Raw genomic sequence first — 22,971 nt, 5'->3', positions numbered from 1 at the left:
CTTTAAACCCCCAGGTGCTTCACAGAAGTTTATAACGCAGAGCCATGAAAATAAAAAATAATTTTTCTTTCCTCAAAAATTATTTTTTAGCCTGGAATTTCCAATTTTGCCAATGGTAATAGGAGAAATTGGACCACAAATTTTGTTGTCCAGTTTGTCCTGAGTACGCAGATACCCCATATGTGGGGGTAAACCACTGTTTGGGCGCACGGCAGGGCTCAGAAGGGAAGGCACGCCATTTGGCTTTTTAAATGGAAAATTAGCTCCAATCATTAGCGGACACCATGTCGCGTTTGGAGAGCCCCTGTGTGCCTAAACATTGGAGATCCCCCAGAAATGACACCATTTTGGAAACTAGACCCCCAAAGGAACTAATCTAGATGTGTGGTGAGGACTTTGAACCCCCAAGTGCTTCACAGAAGTTTATAACGCAGAGCCATGAAAATAAAAGAAAAAAATTATTTTCTCAAAAATGATCTTTTAGCCTGCAATTTTTTATTTTCCCAAGGGTAACAGGAGAAATTTGACCCCAAAAGTTGTTGTCCAGTTTCTCCTGAGTACGCTGATACCCCATATGTGGGGGTAAATCACTGTTTGGGCACATGCCGGGGCTCGGAAGTGAAGTAGTGACGTTTTGAAATGCAGACTTTGATGGAATGCTCTGTGGGCTGTTGTGAATTCTGTGGCTGAGTTCACTTCTGTGGTCACAAGTGGTATTGCAGTCTCTGGGCTTCCTCCCTCAGGTGTTTTGGTGAGCTCGTTGGCTGCCTTGCTATTTAGCTCCACCTGAGTCTGTCTTCCTTGCTCCTTGTCAATGTTCCAGTGTTGGATCTGAGCTACTGCATCTTTCCTTGGGCCTGCTGCTCTGCTAGATAAGTGCTTCTAGTTCGTTTTCTGTTTTTTCTGTCCAGCTTGCTATTAACTTTTGCTGGAAGCTCTGAGAAGCAAAGGGGTGCACCGCCGTGCTGTTAGTTCGGCACGGTGGGTCTTTTTGCCCCTTTGCGTGGTTTTCGTTTTAGGGTTTTTTGTAGACTGCATAGTTCTCTTTGCTATCCTCGCTCTGTCTAGAATATCGGGCCTCACTTTGCTGAATCTATTTCATTCCTACGTTTGTCTTTTCATCTTGCTAACAGTCATTATATGTGGGGGGCTGCCTATTCCTTTGGGGTATTTCTCTGAGGTAAGTCAGGCTTGTATTTCTATCTTCAGGCTAGTCAGCTCCTCAGGCAGTGCCGAGTTGCATAGGTAGTGATAGGCGCAATCCACTGCTGCTTATAGTTGTGTGAGGATAGATCAGGTACTGCAGTCTACAGAGATTCCACGTCTCAGAGCTCGTCCTATTGTTTTTGGTTATTGCCAGATCTCTGTATGTGCGCTGATTACTGCACGCTGTGTTGCCTGATTGCCAGCCATAACAGTACAAGGAGCCACACCAATGATTCCCAATAGAGGGAAAAAAGAAATCCTGACATCATTTTTTTTTCTTAGCTCTGTCTTCAGTCTTTTTTTTCCCCTAGACATTAGAGTGCTTCAGGACACAGCTGTGGACATGGATATTCAGGCTCTGTGCTCCTCAATGGATAATCTCGTTGTAAATGTACAAAAGATTCAAGATACTATTGATCAGAAATCGATGCTAGAACCAAGAATTCCGATTCCTGATTTGTTTTTTGGTGACAGAACTAAGTTCCTGACCTTCAGAAATAATTGTAAGCTATTTTTGGCCTTGAAACCTCATTCTTCTGGTAATCCTATTCAACAGGTTTTGATTATTATTTCTTTTTTGCGCGGCGACCCACAGGACTGGGCGTTTTCTCTTGCACCAGGAGATTCTGCATTGAGTAATGTTGATGCATTTTTCCAGGCGCTGGGATTGCTTTACGATGAGCCTAATTCAGTGGATCAGGCTGAGAAAAATCTGCTGGCTTTATGCCAGGGTCAGGATGATGTAGAAGTATATTGTCAGAAATTTAGGAAGTGGTCAGTACTCACTCTGTGGAATGAATCTGCACTAGCGGCTTTGTTCAGAAAGGGTCTCTCTGAAGCTCTTAAGGATGTAATGGTGGGATTTCCTATGCCTGCTGGTTTGAATGAGTCTATGTCCTTGGCCATTCAGATCGGTCGTCGCTTGCGCGAGCGTAAATCTGTGCACCATCTGGCGGTATTGTCTGAGAGTAAATCTGAGCCTATGCAGTGCGACAGGACTATGACTAAAGTAGAACGGCAAGAACACAGACGTCTGAACAGACTGTGTTTCTATTGTGGTGATTCTACTCATGCTATTTCTAATTGTCCTAAACGCACTAGGCGGTTCGATAGCTCTGCCGTTATTGGTACTGTACAGTCCAAATTCCTTTTGTCCATTACCTTAATGTGCTCTTTGTCATCGTATTCTGTCATGGCGTTTGTGGATTCAGGCGCTGCCCTGAATCTGATGGATTTGGATTATGCTAAACGTTGTGGATTTTTCTTGGAGCCTTTGCGGTGTCCTATTCCGTTGAGAGGAATTGATGCTACACCTTTGGCCAAGAATAAGCCTCAGTACTGGGCCCAGCTGACCATGTGCATGGCTCCTGCACATCAGGAAGTTATTTGCTTTCTGGTACTGCATAATTTGCATGATGTGGTCGTGTTGGGGTTGCCATGGCTACAAACCCATAATCCAGTATTGGATTGGAACTCTATGTCGGTAACCAGCTGGGGTTGTCAGGGAGTACATGGTGATGTTCCATTTTTGTCTATTTCGTCATCCATTCCTTCTGACATCCCAGAGTTCTTGTCGGACTTTCAGGATGTATTTGAAGAGTCCAAGTCTGATGCCCTACCTCCGCATAGGAATTGTGATTGTGCTATCGATTTGATTCCTGGTAGTAAATTCCCTAAGGGTCGTTTATTTAATTTGTCCGTACCTGAACACACCGCTATGCGCAGTTATGTGAAGGAGTCCCTGGAGAAGGGACATATTCGCCCATCGTCGTCACCATTGGGAGCAGGGTTCTTTTTTGTAGCCAAGAAGGATGGTTCGCTAAGACCGTGTATTGATTACCGCCTTCTTAATAAGATCACTGTTAAGTTTCAGTATCCCTTGCCATTGATTTCTGACTTGTTTGCTCGGATTAAGGGGGCTAGTTGGTTTACTAAGATTGATCTTCGTGGTGCGTATAATCTGGTGAGAATCAGGCAGGGAGATGAATGGAAAACGGCATTTAATACGCCCGAGGGTCATTTTGAGTATCTGGTGATGCCGTTCGGACTTGCCAATGCTCCATCTGTTTTTCAGTCTTTTATGCATGACATTTTCCGTGAGTATCTGGATAAATTCTTGATTGTTTACTTGGATGACATTTTGATCTTCTCAGATGATTGGGAGTCTCATGTGAAGCAAGTCAGAATGGTTTTCCAGGTACTGCGTGCTAATTCCTTGTTCGTGAAGGGATCAAAGTGTCTCTTCGGTGTGCAGAAAGTTTCATTTTTGGGGTTCATCTTTTCCCCTTCTACTATCGAGATGGATCCGGTTAAGGTTCAGGCCATCCAGGATTGGACTTAGCCGACATCTCTAAAAAGTCTGCAGAAATTCCTGGGCTTTGCTAATTTTTATCGTCGCTTCATCTGTAATTTTTCTAGCATTGCCAGACCATTGACCGATTTGACCAAGAAGGGTGCTGATTTGGTTAATTGGTCTTCTGCTGCCGTGGAAGCTTTTCAGGAGTTGAAGCGTCGTTTTTGCTGTGCCCCTGTGTTGTGTCAACCTGATGTTTCTCTTCCGTTCCAGGTCGAGATTGATGCTTCTGAGATTGGTGCAGGGGCGGTTTTGTCACAGAGAGGTTCTGGTTGCTCAGTGTTCAAACCATGTGCTTTCTTTTCCAGGAAATTTTCTGCTGCTGAGCGTAATTATGATGTGGGCAACCGAGAGTTGCTGGCCATGAAGTGGGCATTCGAGGAGTGGCGTCATTGGCTTGAGGGTGCTAAGCATCGCGTGGTGGTTTTGACTGATCATAAGAACCTTACTTATCTTGAGTCTGCCAAGCGCTTGAATCCTAGACAGGCCCGTTGGTCGTTATTTTTTGCTCGTTTTGATTTTGTGATTTCATACCTTCCGGGCTCTAAAAATTTGAAGGCGGATGCTCTGTCTAGGAGTTTTGTGCCCGACTCTCCGGGGTTATCTGAGCCGGCGAGTATCCTCAAGGAAGGAGTCATTGTGTCTGCCATCTCCCCTGATTTGCGGAGAGTGTTGCAGAAATTTCAGGCTAATAAACCTGATCGTTGTCCGGCCGAGAAACTGTTCATCCCTGATAGTTGGACTAGTAAAGTTATCTCTGAACTTCATTGTTCGGTGCTGGCCGGTCATCCAGGAATCTTTGGTACCAGGGAGTTGGTTGCTAGATCCTTCTGGTGGCCGTCTCTGTCACGGGATGTGCGTGCTTTTGTGCAGTCCTGTGGAATTTGTGCTAGGGCTAAGCCCTGCTGTTCACGTGCCAGTGGGTTGCTTTTGCCCTTGCCGGTCCCGAAGAGGCCTTGGACACATATTTCGATGGATTTCATTTCTGACCTTCCCGTTTCTCAAAAAATGTCGGTCATTTGGGTGGTCTGTGATCGCTTTTCTAAAATGGTCCATCTGGTGCCCTTGGTTAAATTGCCTTCCTCCTCTGATTTGGTGCCTTTGTTCTTCCAGCATGTGGTTCGTTTACATGGCATTCCTGAGAATATTGTTTCTGACAGAGGTTCCCAGTTTGTCTCGAGGTTCTGGCGAGCCTTTTGTGGTAGGATGGGCATTGACCTATCTTTCTCCTCGGCCTTCCATCCTCAGACTAATGGCCAGACCGAACGAACCAATCAGACCTTGGAAACATATCTGAGATGTTTTGTTTCCGCTGACCAGGATGATTGGGTGTCATTTTTGCCGTTGGCTGAGTTCGCCCTTAATAATCGGGCCAGCTCGGCTACCTTGGTCTCTCCATTTTTCTGCAATTCTGGGTTCCATCCTCGTTTCTCTTCAGGACAGGTTGAGTCTTCGGACTGTCCTGGTGTGGATTCTGTGGTGGACAGGTTGCAGCAGATCTGGACTCAGGTAGTGGACAATTTGACCTTGTCCCAGGAGAAGGCTCAGCTTTTCGCTAATCGCAGACGCCGTGTGGGACCCCGACTTCGTGTTGGGGATCTGGTTTGGTTATCTTCTCGTCATATTCCTATGAAGGTTTCCTCTCTTAAATTTAAACCTCGTTTTATTGGTCCGTATAGGATTTCTGAGATTCTCAATCCGGTGTCTTTTCGTCTGACCCTCCCAGACTCCTTTTCCATACATAATGTATTCCATAGGTCGTTGTTGAGGAGATACGTGGCACCTATGGTTCCATCTGTGGAGCCTCCTGCCCCTGTTTTGGTGGAGGGGGAATTGGAGTATATTGTGGAGAAGATTTTGGATTCTCGTGTCTCTAGACGGAAACTCCAGTATCTGGTCAAATGGAAGGGTTATGCTCAGGAAGATAATTCCTGGGTTTTTGCCTCTGATGTCCATGCCCCAGATCTTGTTCGTGCCTTTCATGTGGCTCATCCTGGTCGGCCTGGGGGTTCTGGTGAGGGTTCGGTGACCCCTCCTCAAGGGGGGGGTACTGTTGTGAATTCTGTGGCTGAGTTCACTTCTGTGGTCACAAGTGGTATTGCAGTCTCTGGGCTTCCTCCCTCAGGTGTTTTGGTGAGCTCGTTGGCTGCCTTGCTATTTAGCTCCACCTGAGTCTGTCTTCCTTGCTCCTTGTCAATGTTCCAGTGTTGGATCTGAGCTACTGCATCTTTCCTTGGGCCTGCTGCTCTGCTAGATAAGTGCTTCTAGTTTGTTTTCTGTTTTTTCTGTCCAGCTTGCTATTAACTTTTGCTGGAAGCTCTGAGAAGCAAAGGGGTGCACCGCCGTGCTGTTAGTTCGGCACGGTGGGTCTTTTTGCCCCTTTGCGTGGTTTTCGTTTTAGGGTTTTTTGTAGACTGCATAGTTCTCTTTGCTATCCTCGCTCTGTCTAGAATATCGGGCCTCACTTTGCTGAATCTATTTCATTCCTACGTTTGTCTTTTCATCTTGCTAACAGTCATTATATGTGGGGGGCTGCCTATTCCTTTGGGGTATTTCTCTGAGGTAAGTCAGGCTTGTATTTCTATCTTCAGGCTAGTCAGCTCCTCAGGCAGTGCCGAGTTGCATAGGTAGTGATAGGCGCAATCCACTGCTGCTTATAGTTGTGTGAGGATAGATCAGGTACTGCAGTCTACAGAGATTCCACGTCTCAGAGCTCGTCCTATTGTTTTTGGTTATTGCCAGATCTCTGTATGTGCGCTGATTACTGCACGCTGTGTTGCCTGATTGCCAGCCATAACAGTGGGCGTCACGTTGCGTTTGCAGAGCCCCTGATGTGGCTTAACAGTAGAAACCCCCCACAAGTGACCCCATTTTGGAAACTAGACCCCCAAAGGAACTTATCTAGATGTGTGGTGAGCACTTTGAACCCCCAAGTGCTTCATAGAAGTTTATAATGCAGAGCCGTGAAAATAATAAATACGTTTTCTTTCCTCAAAAATAATTATTTAGCCCAGAATTTTTTATTTTCCCAAGGGTTACAGAAGAAATTGGACCCCAAAAGTTGTTGTCCAGTTTCTCCTGAGTACGCTGATACCCCATATGTGGGGGTAAACCACTGTTTGGGCACATGCCGAGGCTTGGAAGTGAAGTAGTGACGTTTTGAAATGCAGACTTTGATGGAATGCTCTGTGGGCGTCACGTTGCGTTTGCAGAGCCCCTGATGTGGCTTAACAGTAGAAACCCCCCACAAGTGACCCCATTTTGGAAACTAGACCCTGAAAGGAACTTATCTAGATGTGTGGTGAGCACTTTGAACCCCCAAGCGCTTCATAGAAGTTTTTAATGCAGAGCCGTGAAAATAATAAATACGTTTTCTTTCCTCAAAAATAATTATTTAGCCCAGAATTTTTTAATTTTCCCAAGGGTAACAGGAGAAATTTGACCCCAATATTTGTTGTCCAGTTTCTCCTGAGTACGCTGATACCCCATATGTGGGGGTAAACTACTGTTTGGGCACATGCCGGGGCTTGGAATTGAAGTAGTGACGTTTTGAAATGCAGACTTTGATGGAATGCTCTGCAGGCGTCACGTTGCGTTTGCAGAGCCCCTGATGTGCCTAAACAGTAGAAACCCCCCACAAGTGACCCCATTTTGGAAACTAGACCCCGAAAGGAACTTATCTAGATGTGTGGTGAGCACTTTGAACCCCCAAGTGCTTCATAAAAGTTTATAATGCAGAGCCGTGAAAATAATAAATACGTTTTCTTTCCTCAAAAATAATTATTTAGCCCAGAATTTTTTATTTTCCCAAGGGTTACAGGAGAATTTGGACCCCAAAAGTTGTTGTCCAGTTTCTCCTGAGTACGCTGATACCCCATGAGTGGGGGTAAACCACTGTTTGGGCACACGTCGGGGCTCAGAAGGGAAGTAGTGACTTTTGAAATGCAGACTTTGATGGAATGGTCTACGGGTGTCACGTTGCGTTTGCAGAGCCCCTGGTGTGCCTAAACAGTAGAAACCCCCACAAGTGACCCCATTTTAGAAACTAGACCCCCCAAGGAACTTATCTAGATATGTGGTGAGCACTTTGAACCCCCAAGTGCTTCACAGACGTTTACAACGCAGAGCCGTGAAAATAAAAAATCATTTTTCTTTCCTCAAAAATTATGTTTTAGCAAGCATTTTTTTAGATTCACAAGGGTAACAGGAGAAATTGGACCCCAGTAATTGTTGCGCAGTTTGTCTTGAGTAAGCTGGTACCCCATATGTGGGGGTAAACCACTGTTTGGGCACACTTCAGGGCTCGGAAGTGAGGGAGCACCATTTGACTTTTTGAATACGAGATTGGCTGGAATCAATGGTGGCGCCATGTTGCGTTTAGAGACCCCCTGATGTGCCTAAACAGTGGTAACCCCTCAATTCTACCTCCAACACTAACCCCAACACACCCCTAACCCTAATCGCAACTGTAGCCATAACCCTAATCACAACCCTAACCACAACCCTAATTCCAACCCTAACCCTAAGGCCATGTGCCCACGTTGCGGATTCGTGTGAGATATTTCCGCACCATTTTTGAAAAATCCGCGGGTAAAAGGCACTGCGTTTTACCTGCGGATTTTCCGCGGATTTCCAGTGTTTTTTGTGCGGATTTCACCTGCGGATTCCTATTGAGGAACAGGTGTAAAACGCTGCGGAATCCGCACAAAGAATTGACATGCTGCGGAAAATACAACGCAGCGTTTCCACGCGGTATTTTCCGCACCATGGGCACAGCGGATTTGGTTTTTCATATGTTTACATGGTACTGTAAACCTGATGGAACACTGCTGCGGATCCGCAGCCAAATCCGCACTGTGTGCACATAGCCTAATTCTAAAGGTATGTGCACACGCTGCGGAAAACGCTGCGGATCCGCAGCAGTTTCCCATGAGTTTACAGTTCAATGTAAACCTATGGGAAACAAAAATCGCTGTACACATGCTGCGGAAAAACTGCACGGAAACGCAGCGGTTTACATTCCGCAGCATGTCACTTCTTTGTGCGGATTCCGCAGCGGTTTTACAACTGCTCCAATAGAAAATCGCTGTTGTAAAACCGCAATGAAATGCGCAGAAAAAAACGCGGTAAATCCGCCATAAATCCGCAGCGGTTTAGCACTGCGGATTTATCAAATCCGCAGCGGAAAAATCCGCAGAGGACCAGAATACGTGTGCACATACCGAAACCCTACCCCTAACCCTACCCCTAACCCTACCCCTAACCCTACCCCTACCCCTAACCCTAACCCTATTCTAACATTAGTGGAAAAGAAAAAATTTCTTTATTTTTTTATTGTCCCTACCTATGGGGGTGACAAAGGGGGGGCGGGGGTCATTTATTATTTTTTTTATTTTGATCACTGAGATATAATCTATCTCAGTGATAAAAATGCACTTTGGAACGAATCTGCCGGCCGGCAGATTCGGCGGGCGCACTGCGCATGCGCCCGCCATTTTGGAAGATGGCGGCGCCCAGGGAGAAGACGGACGGGACCCCGGCTGGATCGGTAAGTATGATGGGGTGGGGGGGGACCACGGGGGGGGGGGGGGGGGTCGGACCACGGGGGTGGGGGAATCGGAGCGCGGGAGGGGTGGAACGGAGCACGGGGGGGCTGGAATGGAGCACGGGGGGGTGGAACGGAGCACCGGGGGGGGTGGATCGGAGTGTAGGGGGGGTGATTGGAGCACGGGGGGGTGATTGGAGCACGGGGGGAGCGGACAAGAGCACGGGGGGGAGCGGAGCACAGGACAGAGGGGAGCCGGAGCAGTGTACCGGCCAGATCGGGAGGCTGGGGGGGGCGATCGGTGGGGTGGGGTGGGGGCACATTAGTATTTCCAGCCATGGCCGATGATATTTCAGCATCGGCCATGGCTGGATTGTAATATTTCACCAGTTATAATAGGTGAAATATTACAAATCGCTCTGATTGGCAGTTTCACTTTCAACAGCCAATCAGAGCGATCGTAGCCACGAGGGGGTGAAGCCACCCCCCCTGGGCTAAACTACCACTCCCCCTGTCCCTGCAGATCGGGTGAAATGGGAGTTAACCCTTTCACCCGGCCTGCAGGGACGCGATCTTTCCATGACGCCGCATAGGCGTCATGGGTCGGATTGGCACCGACTTTCATGACGCCTACGTGGCGTCATGGGTCGGGAAGGGGTTAAGGCAATGAATATGCATGTGTCTCCACTCCCATAGGCATGGAGTGCATATTCGTTACCTTAATGAGCGATACCGCGTGACCGCTCAGCACAGGAGAGCTGCGGTGCCAGGACAATGGAGATAGAGATGGTGCGAGGAGGGTGAGTAGGACGGGGGTTTGAGCCAAGCACACAACGATGGGACAGGGATGAGCCATTCGGGACCCGGGGAGCCATGCATGCGATGGGGGAAGCCACACATAGCAGGACAGGACGAGGAGCCACACATAGCAGGACAGGGTTGAGGAGATAAGGCTAGGTTCACATTGCGTTAGGGCGATCCGGTAAGCGCATAGCGCTAGTGGATTGCGCTAACGCAATGTTTATTTTGGGTCCGCGTTCGCCGTCCCCACTAGTGCAGATCCCCGATCTGCGCTAGCGAGGGACGGACCTCGGACGCACCTTGGACGTTGCAAGCTGCGTCCGAGGTCTGTCACAAAAGAACAGCACATCGCTAGCGCGTGCCGAAAATGGCATGCGCTAGCGATGCGCTACAGGCACAAATCACATTGCTGTCAATGGGTGCGCTAACGGACCCGTTGCACGGCGTTAATTGCGACATTTTCGCCGTGCAACGCAGTCCGTTAGCGTTATTCCATTAACGCAATGTGAACCTAGCCTAAGGCATACCCGGCTTATACTCGAGTCAGTAAGCTTACCCAGTTTTCCGTGGCAAAATTAGGTGCCTCGGCTTATACTCGGGTCAGTTTATACACAAGAATATATGGTATACTAGCAAATTACCTGCATCTTCGCTTGTGTAAAATTATATGCTAAATTGTTGGTAACGCTTACTAAGGTAACATTTTCAGTTTCACCCTGAAGTTGACATCTTCAGAGTTTTAAAAATTTGTTTTTACAACTCTTCGTTATTAGTTTGGCAAAAACAGTTGTTTATTTTTACACATTTGTCTTAAAGGGAACCTGTCACCCCGAAAATCGCGGGTGAGGTAAGCCCACCGGCATCAGGGGCTTATCTGCAGCATTCTGTAATGCTGTAGATAAGCCCCCGATGTTACCTGAAAGAGGAGAAAAACGTTATATTATACTCACCCAGGGGCGGTCCCGCTGCTGGTCAGGTCGGATGGGCGTCTCTCGTCCGCTCCGGCGCCTCCCATCTTCATTACAAGACGTCCTCTTCTGATCTTCAGCCACGGCTCCGGCGCAGGCGTTCTTTGCTCTTCCCTCTTGAGGGCAGAGGATAGTACTGCAGTGCGCAGGCGCCGGAAAGGTCAGAGGCCCGGCGCCTGCGCACTGCAGTACTTTGTCTGCCCTCAACAGGGCAGAGCAAAGTACGCCTGCGCCGGAGCCGTGGCTGAAGATCAGAGGAGGATGTCTTGTAATGAAGATGGGAGGCGCTGGAGCGGACCAGAGACGCCCATCCGACCTGACCAGCAGCGGGACCGCCCCTGGGTGAGTATAATATAACGTCTCTTTCTCCTTTTTCAGGTAACATCGGGGGCTTATCTACAGCATTACAGAATGCTGCAGATAAGCCCCTGATGCCGGTGGGCTTACCTCACCCGCGATTTTCAGGGTGAGAGGTTCCCTTTAACACTGAGGTGATTTAATTTCATTAAATATTAATATTTAGGCTATGTGCCCACGTTGCAGAATGTTTGCAGAATTTTCCTGATCAAAACCGCAAGAAATCCGCTTGTTTTTTTCGCGTTTCTCTCGTTTTTTTTTCGCATTTTTTCTGGAGCATCCCAATACAATTATTTAGCGGCAAAATCGCCGAAATTCCGCAAAATTAATGAACATGCTGCATTTTTTGCATAAAAAAAACGTAGCATGGGCACAACAATGCGTATTTCCTGTTCAAATAATTTTTATTATAACTTTGAAATTTAATATTAGCATGTGGAAATAATCATATAGTCAGCTCGCAAGGGAATAAGGGTAAGGAGAGGGAGGGAGGTAGGGGAGATGGGTTTGGGGAATGGTAACCTGTGATCATACTTATTCAAATAATTTTATTATATCTTTGAAATGTAATATTAGCATGTGGAGTCAGCTCACAAGGGAATAGGGGAAGGAGAGGGAAGGAGGTGGGGAGGGTTTGGGGAAAGGTAAGAACAACATTGTGGACACACTGTCCATTTTAAACAAAATTTGATAATGATTAACAATTTTTAACAGATTAACATATAGTAACATATAATAGCATATAATAATAGCAAAGAGCATATAATAAGTTGTAAGAACCTCACAGGTATGTAGAAGCCATCATCTTTCCTTTAATGCGATAGATTGGAGTTTACCTCAACCCATTTCTTCCATTTCCTATCATGTTTCGTATAGTAATTATTTACTATTGCGAAGTTTTCTTCGTATGTCTTGTGTAAGTTAATTTGGTCTATAATTTCAGTAAAAGCCGGTAAAGTCGGATTCTTCCAATGGAAAGCTATGGTTTGTTTGACCACAAGGCAGATATGGATGATAAGAGATCTCACATTTGTGTCTATTTTTTCCCAGTTCAGGGACAACCAGGCCATTGCAGAGGTAACTATAATATTACCTGTTAATAATTTGTTAATTAATTTTATGGCTTGCCTCCATAAGGGTTTTACCCGGGGGCATGACCAAAACACATGTAGCAAACTTTCACGCTCTCCACATTCTCTCCAGCATAATGGAGATCCTCCTGACGGCAGATGAGAAAGGCGAGCCGGAGTATAGTACCATCTTGTTATTATTTTATAATAGGCCTCTTTCAGTGTCATGCAGATGTTTGATGCATAAGTAAAGTGGATTGCATTTTCCCACTGTTCTGGAGTGAACGTTACATTCAGATCCCCTTCCCATTTTATCATATGAGCTAACTTATTGAATTGTATGTCATTGTTAAACCACCAATATATTTGCTTGTTATTCCAAAATAAATTGTGTGTGGGATTTTTTAGTAAATTAATAGTTGCTTCAGATATTTTTGGTTTGTTTGTAATGAATTTTTTAACTTGGTCCTTTAGTACCATGTAAGGGAAAAAGGCTGAGGAGGGTATTTTAAATTTTTGTTTAATAGAGCTGAAGGTGAGAAATTTAACCCCATCATGAAGATCATTTAATTTTTGAATCCCATTGTCTCTCCATATGGGGGAGGGGTTAATATTTTGGGTAAGCATGATAATCTCTATAGGGGTATTTTGGAGGAGGATTTTCCTGTTGGAGCCTCTCTTTCGTTTGGACAATTTATTCCAGGCATATATAATGGGAGAAAAGATAGGGTGATGGGCGTAGGCCTTATAAGGTCTGTTGAGAATATGGTCAAAAACCAATTCTTTGGGAGATTTCCTATGGTTAAGTTCAATTTCAAGGTCAAGCCAATTCGGAGGATCTTCTTTCATGAACCAATACTGGCTTTGTTTTATTAAATTCGATAGATATAAAGCTGTAATGTTTGGTAAGCCTATGCCCCCAAATTCCTTGCATTTATATAGAATGTTTGTGGAAATGCGGGCCCTTTTTTTATTCCAAATAAACGTATTTATTGTTGATTGGAAGCTAGTCAGGTAGGAAGTGTTGATTTTTAAGGGAAGTGTTCTCAGTATATAAGAGATTTTTGGGACAATAAAAATTTTAGTTGCCAATACTCTGCCCCACCATGAGAGGTCTTTTGTACCGAGGAAACCCAGGTCTTTGTTTATATTTTCCAAGAGTTTGTTCAAGTTTTTCTTCATTAATGTGTCTAAGTTTTTTGAAATGATTATACCTAGATAGTCTAGGTCTCCTTCCGACCAACTGAATGAAACTATGTCTTTTATTTTCTTTGTTTCTAATTCCGTCAAGTAAAATGGCAATATTTTGGATTTATTTTCGTTTATCTTAAAAAGGGTAATAGTTGAAAAAAATTGAAGGGTTTTTTGTAGCTCCGAAACTGATTCATAGGGGTCCGTCAGGGTAAACATCATGTCGTCGGCAAAGAGCCCTATCTTATAATGGCGTGTTCGCGTTTGTAGACCTTTTATGGAATTATTTTGCCTAATTGATTGCGCTAGTGGTTCCATTGATAAAATAAAAAGCAGCGGAGATAAAGGGCACCCTTGTCTTGTACCATTTGAAATGTTAAATGGTGTAGAGGAGTAGTTGTTTGCATAAATTATGGCTGTTGGTTTTGAATAGAGTGCCATTACGCTGTTGATATATTTTTCATTAAACCCAAATTTTTGAAGTACTGATGTTAAATAAAGCCAGTTTAATCGGTCAAAAGCCTTTTCGGCGTCTAGAGTAATAATTACAGATGGCACTTTAGAGGAATGAATCAATTTAATTGAGTTGATAAGTCTTCTAGTACCATCTGACGCTTGACGACCTGTTATAAAACCCATTTGGTCCCCATGAACCAATAACGGCAAATAGGATTTGAGCCTATTTGCAATTAGCTTGGAGTAAATTTTCAGATCTGTATTGATTAAGGAAATTGGCCTGTAATTATTAACAAGGGTTAAGTCCGAATTGTGTTTGGGAATTAAAATAATTGTCGATTCTAACATTTCTGCTGGGAATTTACCTGAGGAACTAGCTATATTAAAAAGGTTTTGTAGATGTGGGGAGAGTAATTTGGTGAAGGTTTTATAATATTTGTTTCCAAAACCATCAGGGCCTGGCGATTTAAAGTCCTTGAGTTGAAGAATGGTTCTTTCTATTTCTTCTAGGGAGAAAGGGGAGGTTAGGTTTTCTAAATCATCAAGGGTCAATTTTGGAAGGCTAATTGAGGTCAAGAATTTTTCAATGTCAGAAACATTTGGAAGTGGGGTGGAGGGCTGGGAATGTAAATTATATAATTTGCTGTAATAATCTGCGAAGGAGTTGGCTATATCTTGGGGATGAGATACCGTTGTACCATTTTTTGTTTGTATTTTGGTGATCCTGTTTGCTTGTCTTATTTTTTTCATTCTATTAATCATGTAACGCGTTGGCTTATTAATTGAGGAATATTGCTTCATTTTGGAAATTTTGACCATGGTGTGGAATGATGAAAATATGATTTTCTTAAGCTCCTGCCTGAGGTTCAGTAGCTCTATTTTAATTTGAGTAGACGGGGGGTTTAAACTTAGTTCGTTTTCTTTGTCTTTTATTTTATTTTGAATGTCTTCAATCTGAATTCTAAGCAACCTTTTCCTTTTTGCAGAGATTTGGATCATGATACCCCTCATGACTGCCTTATGGGCACACCAATGGGTGAAAGGGGATGTTTCAGTAGGTGAATTCTCTGTGAAATAATTTGTTAGTGATTTTTCTAATATTGATCTATGGTCAGGGTGGTGTAGTAGGTTAGCGTCACATTTCCATAGTGAATTTTTATTAACCGAGTGGCCAATTTGGATTTCTGCTGAAACTGGGGAGTGGTCCGAGAAGGTTTTCCTTTCTATTGTGATTCTATAGATTTTAGGGAGCGTAAAAATGTCCGATAAGATTAAATCAATTCGTGACGCTGATTGATGAGGGTCAGAGAAATGGGTGTATTCAATTGAAGTGTTGTTTAGACACCGAAAGATGTCAAATAATTCATTTTGGTGTATCCAATTGTCTAAAGTATGTGGTCGGTATCTATTTGGGGTGGAGGAATCCATATTTGCATTTGATACCAAATTAAAGTCTCCCAACCAAATCATGGCACCTCTCTTGATTGACATTACTTTTTTATTTACTTTGTTCAGAAAACCTATTTGACCTGTGTTGGGGGCGTAAATATTGATGATTGTGCAAATCTGGTTATTCAAGGAACAAACAAGAATATGAAACCTCCCTTTAGCATCTTTGATCTCCTCTAGAAATTCAAATGAGATAGTTCCTTTAACGATTGTGACCACACCGGCTTTCTTTTTTGTGTTGTCCGACTTGTAAATATGTGGGAAATTTTTATGCGAAAATTTTGGGTTGTCTGAGTGTTTAAATTTGGATTCCTGTAAGCAAATTATATCGGCATGGCTTTTGGATAGTTCTCTCCAAAGGGTGTGTCTTTTGTGTGGACTATTTAAGCCTCTAACATTGTAAGATAATATCTTTAAACTCATTGTGTAGCAGCAAACCTGTGAGGATTAAGAAATCAATATACGTTAAGTAAGAGTAAGAACAATAAACAATAAACTGTAATGTCCACTTGAAGTGGTCCACTACGGTGAACCTGACTTCACCTGTTGGGGGAAAAGTTCGTGTTACTAGCTCCCAAGCAACACCTTCTTGGTTGTTGAACTTATACCCATGTAACATTAACAAGAACGACCAAAAATAGGTATTAGCTTCTTATCGGGATAGTTTCCCATTTAAGTAAACAATAAACTTGAACAAAAACTCTTCATGTTTTACCATCAGAGTCAAGGCGATCCTTATGTCGTGGTTGAAGAGGAATACTGATGGAGTGCAAGAAGTCTCTGCCTTCTTCTGGAGAATTAAGAACGATAAAGTTGCCTTTGTAGTTGACTATTAACTTGAGTGGGAATCCCCACTTATAGGAGATTTCATTGTCCCTGAGAGGTATGGTAATGCTTTGAAAAGTTTTCCTCCCTTCAATCGTTTCTTTGGAGAGGTCAGCATATATTTTTAGTTTTTCAAATGGCTCAGGGAAATGTTTATTTTCTCTAAAGTAATTTTGGATTCTTTCTTTTGTTTTGAAGAAGTGCACTCTCATGAGTGTGTCTCTGGGTGGGTCTTTAGGGATGGTGGGCGGTTTTCGCAGCCTATGTATTCTGTCAATTTCTAGCTCTTGCTCTGTTAGGGAGGGAATAATTTTCCTGAATAATTTTTTGGTAAATTCCTCCAGTTTGCTTGGGCCTATGGTCTCGGGGATGCCCCTAATTTTAATATTGTTTCTGCGATTTCGATCTTCTAAATCCGCTACTTTGAGCTTCAGCTTGTGCAACTCTTTTGTGATGTCTTTATTTATTTTAGAGGTTAGATCTGGCCTCTCTTCTATTTTTTTAATTCTGTCCTCAAACCCGTCCATCCTTTTGCTGAGGAGGGACAATGAGTCTTCTAGTAATTTATTTTGTTTATCAAATTTTTCATTCATACCATTTTCGAATTTGTCCATTTTCTCTGTCAATTTAGATATAAGAATCCCCACAGAATTCAGATCAAATCCCTGGGTATCGTCTATGTTTGGGTTACTTATTTTTTGCTTGGATTTAGCTGGACTCAAGTTAGGAGAGGTTTCTGAGACCTCGTCAGATGAGTCATGTGGAGTAGTGTATTTTTCGGCTATAACCTCTGGAATTTTCCTCTTTAAAGAGGTAGATGAATCCATCTCTATAATAGTAGTGGGGGAGGATTGTTTTACTTCATTTTGGTTAGAGAGTTTTTCGTGGTCTGAATCTTCCTCATCTTTTAGTGGGGACCTGGACCTATTGGGACTTGTTTTAGTTATCAAGTCTTTTGATGTATTTCGCCCTACCCCTTTAAATTTTTGGGCTTTTTGAGAATAAGATAAGGCCATGTTTGAGAATTGGGGTTTGGCCGAGGATTTACTCATAATTATCCCCGATCCGTGCTCTAGAATTCAGATAGTAGTAACTAAGACAGTCACAGAATAGGGTAGGAGGGTTGCCCACACTCTAAATCTCCCAGCAAAGTTGGAGTTATATAGAATGATTTATATGTTGTCGTGGAAGAATTTTGGGGAGGATTAATCAGAATTCTCTACTGGTAACTCTGAAGTAAGAGACAAAGGGTTGCTTATTAGAATAACCCTAAGAATATAATTTAGGAGAGAGAAGGTACTATATAGGCAGGCAGTAGTTATGACTATGCAGAGATGCAGAGGGGTGTGTAAACTAATACTATTCACCTGAGTTTGATCCTACCAGAGAAATTAGGTTATAGCTTTTTTGCATTAAAAGCCCTTCAGGCTCCTAACTAGTCGTCAGCAGGATTAGTTGTGTTGTAGTCTCCTCTTCTTGCTAGTGGATCTGGCAGGGTCTTCAAAGCCAACGGCTGGAACTCACCACCTCCAGAAATGGCGCTGAAGCAGTCCGGCCGGCTGTCTAAGTCCTCAGCTTGTGTTGCCGCGTTGTCGTCTTCCGGTGCAGGGACTTTCCCAGCCAGGAGCTGGAACTTACCGCCGATTAGATTTGCAGCTGATCAGGTCCAGCTTGGGTTGTCCAGCGCAGCTTTAACAGGAGTCGGTCGTGTGTGTCGCCTGGTCCGCCGCTGGCCACCAATAAAATGGCGGCGTCTTCTGTTTTCTCCTATGATGCGAAGTCCAGGGGAGTGTTGGAGGTGGCGAGAAGCGCTGTCTGTCACTTCACCGGATCCTCCCTGAATCCTTAATTGTTCTTTTCTGCCTCCGCCTTTCAGACCGGGGAGGCTTGGTGCTGTATAGAGATGGGCAGGTAAATACTCCTATTGTGTCAGATTTTCTAAGATGGTGCCCAGAGAGCTGGTACTTCTCTAATTAGCCGGGCCGGTGTCGGGGTGAAGGTAATAAACTCTGTGACCCATTAATTTTGGGGGTTCTTCTGTTGTCAGGTGGGTTGTCACAGTACTGGGTGGACAAGTTGAGGAATCACAGGGAGAAAACCGGCAGGAAAAACAACTGAGGATTCCTGTCACAAAGATTGACAGGCCTCAAAATGCTGACAGGAATTTCTCTCAGAAGAGACAATTAAGTCACAAATTTAGGCTCTCTGTTATCCTAGAGAGATACTGGGAACATATCCTCGATTATTTTTACCAAAGGATGCTGTTTTTCCACGGTTTGAGTTGATTTCAGACGATGTCACTCAGGAGCTTAGGCACCGCACACCTTACACCATTGCTGCGTAGGCCACGCCCCCAACAATGCGTATTTCCATTAAAAAATAATGGGATGCGTTTAGTAAGCATTTTTTAAGTGTTTTCATAGCAAAAAAAATGCGGATAAAACGCAACGTGTGGACATAGCCTAACTCTCCTTTCACAAAAACAAAAAAATCAGAGGGGGCAGCATAGTGCAAACCTTCCCCCACCTCCCCTCAGTGAAACCTATCAGTGATTAACGGACAAAAGGTGTAATACTGATTTACAGGTACACAGCTGTCTATTGTAATGCATTTTGGTAATCGTGTTTTGTTTTCTTTTCAAGTGCAGATATGAAAAGATTTTTAGGGATACCCTCCAAAGAGCTTGCAAAGTGGAGTGCGTATATTGCATCAATTTTGCATATTATGACTGTGCCATAGTGAAACGCTTCCAAACTCAAGTCAGGCTCCCTACATGTTTGCATAAGCTGCATATGTCGTATGCGGTCATTTTGAAGACGTTCATGCTTTTGTTTAGATGTTTACGCATCCCTTGATTCAGCCTGTCTCATCCGTTTCTCCTAAAAATGATGTTCCCGTTGTTCAGGTTTTCAGCTGCCTTTGATTTGGCCTGTCTGATTAGTTTCCTTTCAAGCGGAGACTTGCATTGTTCACTTGTCTCAGCTGTTTGAGACAGTTTTGCTTCTTATCTTTTGAATTAACTTGCCGAATAGATGCTCGTTTTGTTTGGGTGGCAGTTAAAAAAAACAGTCCTTAGTATTCCGACGCTTAGTAATCACCTCACACTGATCAGAGATCGAATAGGTGAATCTAAATATATATGAAGCAGAAAATGTGTGACTGCCTCTCATAGTCAGACTGTTCTAGTTGTCCATAGCAACCAATCAGAGCTCAACTTTCACTTTACCTCAGCAGATTCATTAAGTCTGTCATCTGTTAACAAAAATATTGGGGGCTTTCACATTTCTGGTAGCACAAAGGCTCTGGAAAAGTAAAAGGGCTCCTCGTCCCTCAAAACAAATTCAGTAAATTCTGTGCTCCCAAATCCAAATGCCCCCCACCCTTCTGAGCCCCAGTGTGTCTAACTCACATATAGCGCCCACATGTTTGGCATTTCTGTAGTGATGAGAGCCCACCTAATTTACGGGTGTATGCCTCCAGAAGCATGAGCTGGGCACGACGTACTAGTCACGTCAACATAGAGGTCACTACAATGGCAGTTTGCAATTTTCACTCAGCTACATCCACTGCTACTTGTTTCTGGAAAACACCCCGGGAGCAAAAATCCTCACTACACCTGTAAATAAATTCCCCAAGGAGTATATTTTCCAAAAGGAGGTCACTTGAGGAGGGATTCAGCTTTTCTAGCTCTTAGATGCTCTTTATATGAAGTCCACAAACTATTCTAGGAAAATCTGCTCTCCAGGAGGAAAATAGTACTCCGTCCGATTCTCGCCATATAGCTAAGCAGTACTGTACAGCCACATAGGGGGTATATCCACATTCAGCAGAAATTGTGCTACAAATTTTGATGCCATTTTTACCTATTCCCCAGTATGAAAATTTAAAATTTGGGGCTAACACAAAATTTTGATGGCAAAAAAGGAAATTATTTTTTCTTTACTGCCCAGTGGTATAAAATTCTGTGACAAAACTGACAAAACTGTGGTGTCAATATGATCACTGCACCTCTAGGTAAATTCATTGAGAGCTGTAGTTTGTAAAATGGGGTCACTTATTGGGTGTTTTGCTATTCTGGATCCTCAGAGGCTCTGCCAATGTGACATGGCACCTTCAAACCAGTGCAGCAAAATCTGTACTGTAATATGGCGCTCCTTCCCTTCTGAGGTTTGCAATGTGCTTCAAAAGTAGTTTTCTAACACATATCTCCAAATCGATGAACTCATGGGAAATTTCACTACAAATATTGATGTCCATATTCTCCTGTTACCCGTGTGAAAATACAAAATTTGGGGTTAAACATTTTTGTGGGGAAAAATTTGATTTATTTTTTTTATTTTCCCGGCTGAACGTTATACACTGTGAAGCACCAGGGTTCTCAAGGTGCTCACCACACATCCGGATAAGGGGTCTAGTTTCCAAAGTGGTGTAACTTGTGGGAATTTCCACTGGTTAGGCACATCAGTTGCTCTCCAAATGTGATATTGCGTCTGCTTATTATGCCTGCAAATTTTGCATTCAAAAAGTCAAATATGTGCTCCTTCCCTTCCGAGCACTGTCGTGTATCCAAACAGTAGATTTTCCCCCACATATGTGGTATCCGTATGCTCAGGACAAATTCCAAAACAAATTGTATGGTCTATTTTCTTCTGTTAGCCTTATGAAAGTAAAAAAATTGGGTTATAATTAAAATGTTTGTGAAAAAAGTTAGTTTATATTTTTCCTTCCATATTTCATTAATTCCTGTGAAGCACCTGGAGGGTTATTCAACTTCTTGAATGTGGTTTTGAGCACCTTGAGGGCTTCAGTTTTTAGAATGGTGTCACTTTTGTGTATTTTCTGTCATATAGGACCCTTAAAGTCAGTTCAAATATGATGGGGTCCCTAAAATTAAAATTGTTTTGTAAATTTTGTTGTAAAAATGAGAAATCGCTGGTCAACTTTTAGCCCTTGTAACTTCCTAACAAAAAAAATTGTCTCAAATTGAGCTGTTGTAAAGAAGACGTGGAAAATGTTATTTATTAATTATTTTGTGTGACATATATTTCTGATTAAGGGCATACAAATTTAAAAGTTTGAAAATTGCAAAATGTAAAAGGTTTTCGCCAAATTTCCTATTTTTGTCACAAATAAAAGTAAGACATATCAAAGAAATGTTACCATTATCATGAAGTACAGTATATCACAAAAAAAAAATCTCAGAATCTATTGAAGCGTTCCAGAGTTATGACCTTATAAAGTGACAGTGGCCAGAATTGTAAAAAATTTGCCTGATCAGGAAGGTGAAAACAGGCTTTGAAGTGAAGGGGTTAAAGGGCAAGTAGGATACAGTTAGGTCCAGAAATATTTGGACAATGACCAAATCTTCGTGACTTTGGCTCTGTATGTTCCTTTATTTTTTAATTAAAATTAAACATCTGAAATGTAGTTGAAGTATATATGGTCAGGTTTAATTAAAGGCGTTGAACAAATCTATCCTGTGAAATGTTCAGTATTTTCAACCATTTTTCTACAAACAAAAGTCAAGAAAAATCAAATTGAGCATATGCTGTATAGTAAGTAAATATGTAAACAATAATAATGCATGTAAATAATATAGGGTAATAATAAAGGTTAATAATAAAGGGAATCTTTCACCCCATTTTAGGCCTATAAGCTAAGGCCACCGCCATCAGGGGCTTATCTACAGCATTCTATAATGCTGTAGATAAGCCCCCGATGTAACATGTAAGATAAGAAAAACAAGTTGATTATACTCACCCTGGGACGGTCCCAGAGCGGTCCAGTCCGATGGGCATCGCGGTGCGGGACCGGCGCTTCCCATCTTCATATGATGTCGTCCTCTTCTTTGCTTCCTGCCGCTGCTCCTGCGCAGGCGTACTTTGTCTGCCCTGTTGAGGGCAGAGCAAAGTACTGCAGTGCGCAGGCGCTGGGCCTCTCTGATTCCATAATTTTTTCCTCAGAATTGAGTGACTCCATAATTTTTCCTCTATCCTTGGTTAAAAAAAAAGTAACCATTGCTGACTACTACATTTTTTGTTCTTGATTTCTTTTAGTGTTTCTTAAAACCAGAAAGTTGCCATTTGAAATTACTTTAGTTTTGTGCTATGTCTGTGATCTGCTTTTTGTCTACAAAATTAAACAACTGAATGAACATCCTCCAAGACCGGTGATTCCATAATTTTTGCCAGGGGTTGTACTCGCTCATCACTATTCATAATCTTGCAGAACTTTTTTCACTAAGGTCTGTAGAAACTGGCTGCTGTGATGAGCTTAAGTATCTTTAACTGCCAGCGTCTTAGTAACAATTTTTTTGGTTGTTACAAACATATCGAACGTTGATAGCAAAATAGTTCACTCTGTGACGTGTGCAGGCATCCATTTTAAGAAACACAAAGCGTCTCTCGAGTCTTTTAAAGATCTTCTTTTTGGGCTTCTTCAATCACTAATTTTCTAATACTTTCTCTTTCCAGAGAAAAACCAAGTTTGCAGGCCATTTCTCCATTAAGAGCTGGTCGTTCAAGTAATGTTATTGGTACACTGTCCACAACAAGTTCATTGAGCTGTCTTTTAAAACACATTTGCTGTCATTGTTACAGTAACTTTGTCACTTACAAAATATCTTGTTGCTGTTATTTGAGACACTCTTTCCTCCTAATTTCCCTGGCGGGAAGTGCTGGTCTCTCGTTTCTTGGTGCTGCTGTGATCTTTTTCAATCACAGCTTTGTAAACTTCTGGGTGGCAGCGTTG

General features: G+C 43.1%; 1 protein-coding gene across 5 annotated transcripts in view; it reads left to right on the top strand.

The window, feature by feature from the left end:
• Positions 1 to 22,971, top strand: part of TANGO2 (transport and golgi organization 2 homolog) — a 532,848-nt gene that overhangs the window by 274,600 nt on the left and 235,277 nt on the right. For 2 of the 5 annotated variants that reach the window (XM_069756143.1, XM_069756136.1), the window contains exon 3: positions 12,281 to 12,307. The exons of the other annotated variants lie outside the window; for them this stretch is intronic. In XM_069756143.1, coding sequence (XP_069612244.1) covers positions 12,281 to 12,307 — 27 coding nt within the window. The remainder of the gene's footprint in view (positions 1 to 12,280; positions 12,308 to 22,971) is intronic. 5 annotated transcript variants of the gene reach the window in all.

The sequence above is a fragment of the Ranitomeya imitator genome, chromosome 1 (genome assembly GCF_032444005.1).
Source record: "Ranitomeya imitator isolate aRanImi1 chromosome 1, aRanImi1.pri, whole genome shotgun sequence".
NCBI lineage: Eukaryota > Metazoa > Chordata > Amphibia > Anura > Dendrobatidae > Ranitomeya > Ranitomeya imitator.
This window is presented reverse-complemented; position numbering and strand designations above follow the sequence as displayed.